The sequence below is a fragment of the Rattus norvegicus genome, chromosome 9 (genome assembly GCF_021556685.1).
Source record: "Rattus norvegicus strain SHRSP/BbbUtx chromosome 9, alternate assembly SHRSP_T2T, whole genome shotgun sequence".
NCBI lineage: Eukaryota > Metazoa > Chordata > Mammalia > Rodentia > Muridae > Rattus > Rattus norvegicus.
The window spans coordinates 110,980,532-110,993,652 of record NC_141542.1 but is presented as its reverse complement, the minus strand read 5'-3'; the positions used below and the strand labels follow the sequence as shown (position 1 = coordinate 110,993,652).

The window sequence follows — 13,121 nt, the reverse complement described above, 5'->3', positions numbered from 1 at the left end:
CTTGAAACAAGAACAGAGGTTTAAATATAGAAAACAATGGTCCTTTGGATTTGGCTTCCTGAATTCTTTTAATAGTTTCAAGTGAAAGAAGATCTCCACTGTAGGGTGCCAGATACATTGTACAATGGCATTTGCCCACGAAAATAAACATATAAATTACAAATTTATAATCTCAGAAATGCTATTCATTTGGATAAACTATGTTTTTAAAATGACTTTTTTCTTCACGGTGTATGAATTGGTAAACAGCAAATCAAAAGATATTTGCATGCTGAGGAATTTTCCTGATCTACCAAGGTAGCTAACCATACCCCAAATCAACTTGTATAGGAATAAAAAAATAATTACCTTGACAGTATAAACCTTCTGTTTATCACCTCCGATTCTGGTAAGTCATCTAGATCTGTAACTGATATAACTGCAGGAATGCAAGCCCATGGAGAACCTGGAACTGACAGAGGGGGAATGGCCTTGTCCTGGGAAGAGAACTCAACCTTCAAGTTGTGTATCATTTTTCAAAAGTACTTCTCACCACCAGGCCAAATTAAGGGATTGAACTAAGTAGGTCAAAGTGAGGCAAAAGAAATCCATGGGTTTATTTGTTACAAATGTTACTGTTATTACATATGTAAGCATGCATAATATATATTATTAAGATTTTATATTAAATGTATATGTTATCAAGGCGATTCATACTGGAATAAAACAGAAAAACAGGACTCATGACATCTGCTTTTTACAGCTCTAGACTTTAAAAGGCAAAGCCTGGCTTTCACAGCTGTGATCTGCAATCAGGGAACTTGGAGGGCACTGCAAGTGTCAGCCCAGCTGAGCAATGTAGAGAGATATGATCAAGATGGGGGGTGGAATGTATGGGGAGAAGAGAGAGGGAACGAGACAGTATTAAATAAACAGTAAGCATAAAATTATAGATGTTTCCAGGCATGTAAAGTACCTGGAACAAGGAGACTTGAGGTATTAAGCTTCGAAGACAAACATGAGCGTTAGGCAAAATGCTAAAGAATAGTATTTTATTTTGCTTTTCGGAAATATTATTCTCACATATATTCCCATAGGTAGAAGTAAAACAATTAAGTCTCCTATGACCTAAGGAAACATTCTAACATTTCTTCCAAAAGTTAAGGCCTTAGAATATGCCTGTTAGCATACAGAGTAGACTCGGACTTCAGATTTTCCTGGGTAATCTCACCTTGTGCTCACTGCCTGGCCTTGCATTTTAACAGTTTACTTCCTGAAGACTGAAAATTTTATGTCTCTAGCTCATTCTTAATAAAAATACTCCTGGAGATATCACAGTAAGTATCAGAACAAACTCATAAATTTTTAAATTAAAGAAATAAGCAGGAAGAGGTTGAATTATACTTTTCTAAAGGAACTGCAGCTATAGTGAGTGTGGTTTCCTTTTGCTCTTACTTATGTATTCTAAGACTATGTGAATATGGTATTTAAATCATTTCTACCCCTCCACCTCTTCCTACCATCTCCTCCTTTATCTCCCCTGTTTCATTGTCTCAAATTCCTGTTCTCTTATTCATTAACTATTAAATTTAAACACACACCCACACATACCACATGCGTGTCAATTTGCAAATACATTTCTATTTCTATGAATTTATAAGCATAATCTATTGAGTACCTTTGTGTGGGGGGGGGTATTTAGAGATGACCACCTAGGATTGGGTCATATGTTGCATGGGAGCTGGTCTCCAGAGAGCGTTTAGTCTCTTTCTGTCAGCAGACATTAATTTCCTGTAGCTCTTCATTTAGTGATGTGGTCTAGGGAGACTTCCCCCTTCTATGTTGGAATGCTAGCTAGTATTATTCTTTCAGATCTTAGCAAATGCCATGTCAACAGATTAATAAAACATGGATTTTCAAGCCTGTTTAGGAAACAATAAGTGACATTGTGTGTACATTGATGGCTCCAAGAAACAGATGATAAAACAGGGAATGTATCACAAACTGTAAAACTGTTGTTATAAGAAAGATGGAAAAAATAATTATGAACAAAGTAACATTTCTTGCTTCTGTTGCTGATTTTTAAATCATATAGTGTTAACTTTATCATTTATTTCAAATATAAATTTGTTAATTTCCTTAGTCCTTATGCACATATATTTTGAGTGTGTACTGAATGCATAAGACACAGGTCTGCTCACTATGCTGACTAATAGAACAGGATGACAGAAAAAATCAAAAATTCCTGCAGTTTGTAAGCTAGTATTCAAATATAGTTAACTTAGGTTAAGTTGGGGAAAATGGTTATGATAATGAAACAGTGAACAATGTCGGTGAATTAGGTACTTAAAGACTGGATTGTTATTATGTTATCTCAGTGAAGTTTGCATCTAGAAAGAACAGGCTATATCAAGAGTATAAATATTTCATCTCCATATGCAACGGTTACCATGGTTTGCCAACATATTTCAGGTGGGGCAGATAAGTTTGCTTTCGTGAATCTTGTCAGTATTTTTCCATTGAAAACATTTCAGGAACGCATCTGTAATCAGGATTAGAATATTAGAATTTGATTTTTAATTCATAACAATAAAACATAATCTGTAAAAATGATCATCTCCCCCTTGTCTATGAAGTTTAGCTTAACACCGGAATGACAAGAAAACAGCCATAAGCACAGCGGTCAACACCATGTGTGAGAACATACAGAAGCATTTCCTCACACAATTTGGTGTGCAGTAACACTCCGACGCTGCTTTCTCAATTGTGGGCAGGATGTGTTTTAGTAAATGACCACAAGGAACACACGATCATCTTAGTGTAAGCCTCTACAGTGTTTTCCACAGATAAACACTTTAAAAACTGATGAAGGAGGAAGGAAATTGGGTAACACTTTGCTCTTTAAAAGCCATCAGCTTTGAATAGATATTATCCTCAAGAAGAGGAAATTGCATCTGTGCAGCTGAAACTGAACTAATTCTGTTTACTTCCTGCTTCTGGCCTTTCTGAAACAGGAGAGGAGAAAATCTTTTCAGTGTCCTTCTCAAATGTCCACAAGCTAGAATTGCGTTTAAGTTTAAAACCGACAGCAACAACCATGAAAACCGCTGGCCACACAACTAATTAAATCTGCATAGTTACCGTAGATACTGGTAGACTACAGCTTACAAGAAAGCCTACAGGCATAAGAAGAATAAGATGTATGCGGAAACATTGAAGTGATACCCAGCATTGAAAACCTCTGATGAGTACCACAGAAGAGATGTTTATCAATGATGATGAGTCTAAATTACAAAGTGTATTCATTCCTCCCACAGTTGAGCTATGCAAACACCTGGGCGGGGGAAGCTCCTATAATCCTTAATAATGACTCAAAATACACATTATTATGTCTATTTTAAGTTGGTGAATCTGCTTGCCAAAATGTTCTCAATATCTCTTGCTTCAGAGAACACAATTACTCTCAATTAATCAGAGTCAGAGATGTGGTTTAGAGCTCTCAAATTCCAAAAGCACACACTTAGATACGTTACTTTCTTCCGACAGTTTGGACAGAATTTCATCACGATTTGTACAATCCCAACCTTCATGAGCAGTATTTCATTGAGAGAAGAGAAACGTGTAAAGAGTGTGTATTTTTATGCTGCTATTCCCTTTTATTCTGATAGGGATTTTTTTTTTTTTGCTTTTATTTTTTAACTAAAATGATTCCTGAATATAGAACAAGGCCAATGATCCTTTTCTATGATACAAAGGAGAACATGATTTCACAACAGTGAATCACACTGGGCCAATGTCCTGGTTCATCACACAGCTGGCTCTCTTCATACACATTACAAAGTCTGTGTCAGAAAAATTCTAGTGGTTCCATATGTGTGGAATTTATGTTGTCAATTCTTCTTCATGGTGAGCAATTTAAATTGTTATACTGTGGTCAGTATAACTTACTTGAGAAGTAAGTCTTAAAGTTTTAGTTTATGTGGAACTACAAATCAAATGGGCCAATTGAAAGAGGAAGGTAACTTCCTTCCACAAAGACATTACTGATTGGCTTTACTCTGCTAAGTGTAAATGTCAACCTGCCCTGTGAGTCATTTTGAAATTTTCTAATATGGTTGCTTGTAAAGTTGGAGTCTGATGCTCTTAGTGATTTATGCTAATTCTATGATCCGTTAAAATGTATTTGATATCTTCAATGATGATGAAATATCTTCAATAAATATATAGTGTCATTTTAAAAATAGAAAACAATGTTGGCACACAGGAAATCACTTTGTTTGATATTGGGCCTGCCCCTCTCCGCTTACTTAAATACACTTTGGATAAATTGTATTCAACTTCATATGAGTGCAAAGCACAGTGATTTCCAGTCAGTGTACTGTGTCGTTTGACACAGGCACTACATAAATCTGCTCAACAGCATAAGCAGGGTGCCTCAGAGCACTCTCACGAATTAAATCGCCTGTTTCCCGGAGAGAGGAAAGTAAAGAACAAAATTAATAGTACAGAAACTGTATCTCAATGGGGAACTACCCTCCAGCCTGAGCCATTGCAGAAGTGAAGTTAAGTTATGCTGATTTTAGTGAGTATAAATGCGGAAATGCCTGCGAACTCTCCAGCGTGGGGGAGGGCCGATTTCCTAGCATGTTGCTAATTAGCCTACGTAAGAGAAATGAAAGTCATGTAAAAAGCTAATTAAGTGAAATTGATGTGCACAATCTTGGTCTTCATTTTGAGCCCAGCCAAAGAAAGCTCTGAGCCACGGACTCCAGCTCCCAGAAGCATGCTTCCATGAGCTGGATGCTGATAAGCAGGATTGATTTCACGCGCTGGTGGTTTGGCAAACCCAGCCACCCGTGGCAAGTCTGTCTTGAGAGACACTTCCTTTTGATACACTGTCAGGTGCGTTAAAATGTGTGAAAAATGTGATAGGAGCCCCATTTTATTATCTGTCTAATTATAACTCCCCAAGGCTTCAGCACTTTGCTGATTCAGAAGTGAGCTCAACTAGCATTTTACCCACAGTGTAGAACTCAAGTAGGGAGTTGAGAACCATCGGCTGCCTTGTTAAGTGTGTGTGAAGTGGGCAGCTCTTCTCACTGTGTTTTTATTTACTTTATCTTAGTCCTATGAAAAGTTTTTGAGCGTTTGTATTCTATAGAGCTCATCTACCAAAAACTTGAAAATAATCCCAAATTTGATGACACTCATATTAACTTTTAGCAAATTCAAGTGTAAGAAAATCTGAAAAGAAGCAGAAAGATGAATAAGGAAAGACTAAATACTGTAGGGTCTTATATACACGTGTATGTGTATATACCAGAGAAAACCTCAAAAAGAAGTCTCAAGGAAGATGGGAATCATTGTCAGAAAACATTTACAACAATAATAGCGACTACTGAGTTCTTTTTCTGCGTTGGCAAATCATGCTGACTAATGAGTGCCTTCTACACACAGGACAGCAAAACACACAGAGTAATAGACCTTGGTACACTGAGCCTTAAAAGGGATATTTCCATCAAACCCGTCCTCTCATGGTTCAGTGAACTCAGCCAAGAGAAGGAGTAAAGAGCATAAGGGACAGAACGGATGAAAGACACCGAAAAAGCTAGGTGCTCTACACCAGTGCGTCTCAACCTTCCTGATGCCTTCAAGACCTCTTAATGGCGTTCCTCATGTCGCGGTGAACCCCAACCATAAAATTATTTTCATGCGGCTTCATAACTGTAATTACTACTGTTATGAGTCACCATGCAGAGTATCTGAAATAGGACCCTTCCAAAAGGTGCATCGCCCACAGGTTGAGAACCGCTAAATCAGCACGAGTTCTTAATAGACTCACAGGTCCTGAAGGAACACGCACGGATCCTGCATAGTCATATAAGGGTCCTAACTTATGCACGATCACAAGTGATTAAGAACGGGCTCCCAGTCTGTTCCTCGGTGAATCGTCAAACTATGTTTCTATGTCTAAACCCATAATAACCAGAGCACTGAAGAAGAAAAGCCAAAATATTACTGAGATACATGATCGAATAGAACATGTTTCTGTAGAGGAAAGATGGCTATTTCACTATGAAGAATGCGTGGAAAGTACCATTTGTGCTTGTCTTGACTAGAAACTACATTAAATGTAGTCGTGCAGCCTGAAAGACTGACGTGTCATAGTCTAACTACAAAGTACAAGCAGGTAGTTGAAGCCCAAGTCTGGACGGGCCTTACAGTTTCCTAAAGCTCACTCACAACAGTTCGGGACAGAAACTATACTATCTTGTTTCCATGCTGGCACCTCTGTCTTTCCATTTTAAGTTGAGTACGAATACTAGTTTCATAAAGCTAGAAATGGGCCATGAGATTAGAGCAAAGAGGTTGTAGGGTAGGGGAATGAGGAGGGCATTGGGATCCATTGCTGTGAAAGGGGAATGAGAAAAGGCTGGGAGAGAAAAGGCAAAGCAGCTGTCAGGGGAACAGGGACAGAGTCAACCAAAACAGGCTATGGATGAAGATCTCTTAAGGAAACCTGGTACTTTTGATAATAATAAAAACTGAATTTTAATAAATGGAAAAAATTGAGCTGCATAGGCAAGTGTAGCCAGGCACCAAATCTGCAAGGTGTCTTATTGATCAACTCTGGGCTCCTCATCAACCCTGCTTCACCCTGAGGCAGCATGGAGTCACATTTACACACTTGGACTGCCCCCTTTCCCTGTACTAGCTCTTCAGGTCCAGGCATGGAAGGAAAAAGAACTTGTGAATTCATTACTGCTGAATCTGCCCAGTCCCTAAGCCCTCCCGAAGCTTCCATTCATGCCCAAACCCAGATGGGAACTACTCCAATGTGCTCTTTTAGACAAGCAATTTCATACCACCTCTAGGTCCTTCCCACAAACATCAATTACCACTGAATTAGAATTGCCCATAATGATGCCCTAATCTCCCCTTCTGAGGTTCTGAAATCAACCAGGTTTGCACAGTAGTAAAACAGACCCAAACTTGTGTGTGCCCTGACAGTGAAGACATTCCTCTATAGTATTCCTTTTCTGTATTAATTTAACCAGAACACTCCTTCTCAATCTCTTGTAATGTGATATCTACTAATACCAAGAAACGCTATTCCATGAACAACATATTGGGAGACTCTGATCTCTAGATTTGAGACATAGCATTATCTGAGACCCAACTCTTCTACAGTTCATATGAGTATCTAATATTGCTGAATGAAAAATACTCCCCTCTACACACCACGCTCACCTGGTTTTGTCTGCAGAGACTCAGTGTGTATGTTAATTACATCTGCTCACCAGAAGGATGAGCTTCACAGACAGGTCATGTGTTTGTACTGTGTCCTGCTGTCCTCCCTGATGCTTGCTCCCTGCTCTCTGCTCAGAGGTCACTTGACTGTTATGATGCTACACACTTTCCCACAGTCTACAAGTCAACTCAGGCTGTAGAACAAAGCAGAGGGCCTGGGAACTACCCCTACTGGAACCATGTAAGCGAGCCAGAGTTGAATTTGTGTTATGTGAGAGAAAGAACATTCTACTCTTGAGGACATGAAAAGTCAGCTCTTCGCTATCCTTCCACAAGGTCATAGATGGTTAAGCGGCAAACAGAACAGCATCAACAGGAACAAATATAACCACTAATGTAACCCATAATTAATCCCCTTATTTAGTGCAGCAGCTACTCAGGATCTATTAGCACAATCGGAAAAAGAAAAGATTGTCCTTCCTGTGAACTTCATATCCCCTCAGGCTGCATAAAACTCCTACAACCTGGCTTTCTGAGCTTATCCTGCCCCTGTTTTCTAACCAGCTCGGAATCCACTCCCACTCACCTTTATTTCTGAGTTGGAAAGAATTTACAGCCTGTCAGCTATATTAAAATACTCTTCAGTATAGACTGAAAGTTTGAAGGCTTGTTTAACAAAATTGAATCCAAGAAAAATATTTTTACTTGGAAATATCCCATTCTTCAAAATAACTTAGCAAAAGCTTCAATTAAAGTAAAGGAAATGATTATATTAACACAAGTGCTTGGGATATTTAAAGAGATAGGCTGTACATCGTTTGAATAAAAATTCGACAATACTGCATTAATTCCTTTCCAGAACTTTCTTTTGGTTTTAATGGTACAATTTCCTTCAGGACGCTGATTCCTCTAAGCGTACTGGTTTGATTGTCCTGCGATATGGTTTTAACATCACACACTTCATCATTCATCCATATAGAACAAAGGGAGAAGCTCACCTTTCTTCAAGTACTAGCGTGGCCAGCCTGTCTCCTGATTGATACAATTATAGTACATCTTTACCCAAATGTAAAATAATAAATAGCTTAGGTATGGACTGCCAATTTCAATAAATAAAGGATCAAGTAGAGTGGGTTGGATAAGCCAACTGGCAGAAATAGGAGTGAGGTTAGTGTAGGGTGTATCATACATTGAGTGGGTAAAGGCGGTGTGGTTGTCCCTTCAGAATGCTTGAAACATTTTAATAATTCTTCAAGAATTTCCTGAAATGTGTTTGAACATCGTCATTCTTCACCTCCCATTTTTTCTCCAGATCTACCCACATGATCTATCCATGCAACTTGTATGAATATATGTGTGTGTGTGTATGCATGCATGTATGTATGTAGATAGGTAGGTATGTGTCCACGAGTATGTGTGTATCTTTGTGTGTCTGTGAGTGCTCTTTTGTTCTTCCTTTTATCACCCATCATGGCCAATATGTGCTTTTAAATTATCTAGGAATATTTGTGACCTTCCACTGGAGTATAGTTGACTCATCTGACATGGAAGGAAGCTTCTGCTCTTTGCCTGCTTGCCCTCACCCTGGATGGAAAGTTAATTCTTTCACTGGTATTAGAGCCTTCTACTTTGGGATTCCAAATAGCAAATACAGAAAACCAACTGAGACATCCAGCTTCATGGGCTGAACTACTGGATTCCTGGATTATGGGTTTCCAGCCACTGTTAAATGGACCACAGTCTGGAAGTCACTGTAATAAATTCAATGTGTAAATAAATAAAAATACATGAAATTATATATAAGTTCACCTACATAATGCATAAATCCAGTATATATATTTACTTATATATATGATATATATGATAAATGTCTTAGTAATACACATATAATATATGTATACATATATGCATATACATGTATGTGTATACATACATACATAAACTCTGGCTTATTGAGAGATTCAAAAATTAATTAAAGGGTAATTAAATCACATCTTTTCCTTCCTTCATCACATCACCCCTCATGTCACTTGCTTCCAACTCCTCTCAATTATTCCTACACACACATACACACAAGCACAAGCACAAACATACACACACACACACACACACACGTGCGTATATATATATATATATATATATATATATATATATATATATATATATATACTTGACTAGGGCAGGAGCAGTTGCTTGAAATGGAGTTTAGCAATGTGAACTTTTAAATGTATTTCTTTTGATTGACATCTAGAATCTTACAGAAATAACAAACGCACCCAAAATGCATACTTTTATTCTTAAAACAACCCTAATCTGATGATATCAACGTGTTAGGGAAATCTGACTTTTATCTCCACATATGCTGCGTCTTTCAGTAATTTAGTCAATGACATTGAGATCACTTCACCGTGTGTGTTAAATGGGACTATTATTTGAGTCATTCACTTACTAACATCGAAGGGTAGACCTTTTGTCTAAATTATAATACATTTCACATGATATTTAACCAAGGCCCAGGAAGATGAAGACTGCATCTTCTCTGTTTTCTCTCGTATGTGGATCCTAGGTTTCATTTGTTTTTTAATTTATTTACATGTTTAACCTGGGGTACACGTGAAAGCCAGCAGACTAGAAATAGGCCAGTAGTCTGGCTGGCTTAAGGGAAAGGGGGGGTAGTAAAATGCAGGTAAACTAGAGAGGAAAAGTGAAGTACCAATGGGAAAAAGCTCACTCATAGCAGAAGTGCGAGGAAGCGGCAGGGGGTGTTGTCAAGAGGCAAAGACTGATGAAGAGTTGCAGGAAAACCTATGAACTGACATCCCAAGGAGAAGATCAAGTGGAGAAGATGCTGGGAGGTGAGTAAATGAAACAAGAGGGGATATACTCGGAGTAAAGGATTTAGTGGAATAGGGTAACAGGAAGAAGAGCAACTAGGATAGAGCTGAACACAACTAAGAATAAATGAAGACCTGTGTATCTGTGTGTGTGTGTGTGTGTGTGTGTGTGTGTGTGTGTGTGTGTGTGTGTGTGTAGGCAAGGATGTCCACATTCATCTATAGTAAAGGGAATTTGAAAAGAAATACATTGCATGAATAAATAATGCTTCTGTCAGAATACACACACACACACACACACACACACACACACAAATCCCAGTAACCCCTCCCACATTTCCTCCTCCCCTTCCTCCTCCCTCTGTCTCCAAGAGGATGCTCCTAGCACCAGCCCTCCCCCCATCCCTAGGGCCTCAAGTCTCTCAAGATTAGGTGCATCTTCTCCCACTGAAGCCAGACCAGGCAATACTCTGTATGTGCCAGGGACCTCAAACCAGCCCGTGTGTGCTGCCTGGTTGATCTCTCAGTCTCCAAGAGCTCCCAGAGATCCTGGATAGTTGAGACTGCTGTTCTCTCTATGTGGTCACCCTCCCCCTTCAGCTTCTTCAATCCTTTCCCCAATTCAACCACAGGAGTCGCCAACTGCAGTCCATAGGTTGGGTGTATCTGCTTCTGTCTCAGTCAGTTGCTGGTAGGGCCTGTCAGAGGACAGCTAGGCTCCTGTTTGTAAGCACATTATAGCATCCGTAAGTGTCAAGCCTTGGTACCATCCCATAAGATGGATCAGAAGTTGGGTTGATCGCTGGACCTCCTTTCCTTCAGTCTATTCTCCATTTTTTGTCCCTGCAGCTCTTTTAGACAGGCACAATTCTGGGTCAGAAACTTTGGCTGTGGGTTAGTAACCTGTTCCCGATGTGAGACCCTATCTACTGAAGGTGGACTCTTCGAGATCCCTCTCCCCACTGATGGATTTTTCAGCTAGGGTCAGCCCCATAGAGACCTAAGAGTCTCTTACTTCCCAGTTCTCTGGTACTTTCTAGAGGATGCTTCAACCTCCAACCACTGAAGCTGCATATTTCAATTCAAACTCCTGGCCCTTTTACCATGCCCCCTTACACACCCTGAAGACGTGTTATTAACCAAAAATCTCAATGCCGAGCATGGGTTGCCACCAAAAAGGATTTTGTCCAGGTAACTACAGAGCAACTATCCCCCTCCCAAGAGCAAAGAATAGAGGCTACTGTCATTGCTTTTCGTTGTCCATCATAGATGGTAAGGCATTATTGCTAAAGACAACATTCATTTAGGATGTATATAATACACACATCAATGTTAAACTGGTCACATGACTCTATCCTAGATAGGTAGCTTACATAGTGCAAAGAAGTAGAATGTAGGATGCTGGGGAAGAAGTAGTAGTCTTTTTTATTGGTTATTTTATTTATTTACATTTCAAATGTTATCCAACTTCCCAGTTTCCCCTCCATAAACTCCTCATCCCCTCCCCCTGCGTCCATGAGAGTGCTCCCCCACCTGCCCACCCATTCCTGCCTCAGCACCCTAGCATTCCCCTACTCTGGGTCCTCAAGCCTCCACAAGACCAGCTGATGCCAGATAAGGCAACCCTCTACAATATATCCTACGTGTACCCTTGGTTGGTGGTTTAGTCCCTGGGAATTCTAGTGGGGTCTGGTTGGTTGATATTGTTGTTCATCCTATGGGGTTGCAAACCCCTTCAGCTCCTTCAGTCCTTGCCCTAACTTCTCCATTGGGGTCTCCATGCTCATTCCAATGTTTGGCTGCGTGTATCCTCCACATCTGTATTGTTAAGGCTCTGGCAGATCCTCTCAGGGGACAACTATACCAGGCTTCTGTCAGTAAGAACTTCTTGTTCTCAGCAGTAGTGGCTGTTTGGTGTCTGCAGATGGGATGGATCTCCAGGTGGGGCAGTCTCTGGATGGCCTTTCCTTCTGTCTCTACTACAGTCTTTGTCCCTGAAGCGCCTTTTAACAGGAGAAATTCTGTATTAATATTTTTGGGGTGGGTGGGTGGCCCATCCCTCAACAGGTGGCTGTGCTTATCCACTGGATAGGGACTCTAAATGTTCTATCTCCCCCTTGTTGGCTATTTTAGCTAATGTCCTCCCTGTTGGGCCCTGGGAATCTCTTGGGTCCCTGGCATCTGATGCTCCAACATACATCAAAGACACATGCTCCACTATGTCATAGCTGCCTTATTTATAATAGCTGGATGCTGGAAACAACCCAGCTGTCCCTCAACAGAGGAATGGATACAGAAATTGTGGTACAGTTACAGAATGGAGTACTGCTCAGGTATTAAAAACAGTGACTTCATGAAATTCTCAGGCAAATGGCTGGAATTAGAAAACATCAACCTGAGTGAGGTAACCCACTCACAAAAGAACACACATGGTATATACTCACTGATAATTGGATATTAGCCAAAAACGGTTTGGAACATTCACTGTATAATTCACAGACCTATAAAACCCAAGAAGAAGGAAGGCCAAACCAAAGTGTGGATGCTACAGTTCTACTCAGAAGGGGTAAGAAAATAATCTCGGGAAGTAGAGGGAGAGGGGGATATGGGAAGGAGAGAGGAGGAGGAGATGAAACAGGAGGACTGGTTTAGATACAAGAGGAGATGGAGGAGAAGTACAGAGGGTCAGGAATTTGAAAGGAGGTATGTAACAGTGGGGGAGGGGAACTGGGTGATAGCCTCTAGAAATCAGTAGTCTTAACTAGTGCTGGGTAACCAGCATTCATGCTACAATACTGACCTCATGCCAAAGATGTACCCAGAGCTGCAAGGGTGGTATGAAGACTATGGGTAACCAACTAACCACTTTAAAGTTTGATATGAGGCTGTCTCTGTAAGATGGGTTTCATGCCTGGTACTGTACAGTAAAATCGATAAAAAGCCTATGATTGTAGAGGTCATAGAGTTATGAGAGGGGGAATTGATAAATAGTTATGCTGACAACTTAATGATTAGGTATGTTCACACCCAAACATTTGTGCATCACTCAACCCCACT

At 40.0% G+C, this 13,121-nt stretch overlaps 1 protein-coding gene across 16 annotated transcripts in view; it reads right to left on the bottom strand.

Annotated features, from left to right (window-relative positions):
• Positions 1–574: 574 nt before the first annotated feature.
• LOC148003862 (uncharacterized) overlaps positions 575–13,121 on the bottom strand; it is a 28,039-nt gene continuing 15,492 nt past the window's right edge. For 14 of the 16 annotated variants that reach the window (XR_015629260.1, XR_015629261.1, XR_015629263.1 and 11 more), the window contains one exon: positions 11,460–12,067. Coding sequence is in view for 12 of the 16 variants with exons in the window: in XM_087568195.1 (XP_087424321.1) it covers positions 11,959–12,067 (109 nt within the window). In the remaining 4 variants the exon portion in view is untranslated. Of the gene's footprint in view, positions 2,522–11,459; positions 12,068–13,121 lie in introns of those variants that run through there. The other 2 variants (XM_087568204.1, XM_087568205.1) reach the window with 2 other exon arrangements.